At 35.4% G+C, this 1,006-nt stretch overlaps 1 protein-coding gene across 1 annotated transcript; it reads left to right on the top strand.

The window, feature by feature from the left end:
* Positions 1-141: 141 nt before the first annotated feature.
* Positions 142-899, top strand: LOC109828713 (ATP-dependent DNA helicase PIF4-like; the record flags this gene model as incomplete). Its single annotated transcript, XM_020395649.1, has 1 exon — positions 142-899. A coding segment is annotated over one exon (758 nt), but the record flags the coding sequence as incomplete, so codon positions are not given.
* Between the last annotated feature and the right edge of the window lie 107 nt (positions 900-1,006).

Raw genomic sequence — 1,006 nt, 5'->3', positions numbered from 1 at the left:
TAATTATTCTATTCTCTTATTGTTTTGTGTTTTATCATTTTAAGATTCTTGCTTTTTTCATTTTTTTTTCTTTACCAACTTTCAATATATTATTCAATCATATGTTATTCTATTTCTAAATTGTTTCTTATTACTTGACAGATTTGCATCTAAATGATGATCAGCTAAAGAGTTTAGCTCTTACAGAAATAGAAAAGATTTTGTGCAGAAATGGCAAAACTTTGGGTGATTATCCTTCACTTCAGGTTCCAGAAAGCATAAATCTTAATGATTTTCATAACAAGCTCATCCAAGATGAGTTAAACTACAACAAGGAGTCTCTAGCAATCGAACATACTGAACTTCTAAGTAGCTTAACTACTGAACAGAGACATGTATATGATAGAATTATCGACGCTGTTTTTGAGAATAATGGTGGAGTTTTTTTCGTTTATGGATATGGTGGTACGGGAAAAACATATCTGTGGAGAACATTAACTTCTGGCTTACGTTCAAAAGGTGACATTGTACTTACCGTAGCTTCAAGTGGTATTGCCTCTCTTTTGTTGCCTGGTGGAAGGACTGCTCACTCACGATTTGGTATCCCGTTGTCTATAACTGAAGACTCAACATGCAACATAACACAAGGGAGTCCTCTCGCTGAGCTATTAATTAAAACAAAGCTCATCATTTGGGACGAAGCACCTATGGTCCATAGGTTTTGTTTTGAAGCTCTTGACAGGAATTTAAGAGATGTGCTCAGATTTTCAAATCCCAATAGTTTAAATCAACCTTTCGGGGGAAAAGTGGTTGTGTTCGGAGGAGATTTTAGACAAATATTACCAGTGATTCCTAAAGGCAATAGGGCTGATATTGTGTTTGCCACGATAAATAGTTCATATTTATGGGACAGCTGTCAGGTTTTGACTCTCTCTCAAAATATGAGGTTACAATCAAGCTCTTCGAACAATGAAGTTTCCGAATTAAGAGAATTCTCAGAATGGCTATTGAGTATTGGTGACGGTAG

The sequence above is a fragment of the Asparagus officinalis genome, unplaced genomic scaffold (genome assembly GCF_001876935.1).
Source record: "Asparagus officinalis unplaced genomic scaffold, Aspof.V1 AsparagusV1_Un4587, whole genome shotgun sequence".
NCBI lineage: Eukaryota > Viridiplantae > Streptophyta > Magnoliopsida > Asparagales > Asparagaceae > Asparagus > Asparagus officinalis.
Note: the sequence above shows the minus strand (reverse complement) of the source record. Positions and strands in the feature narration are given on the sequence as shown.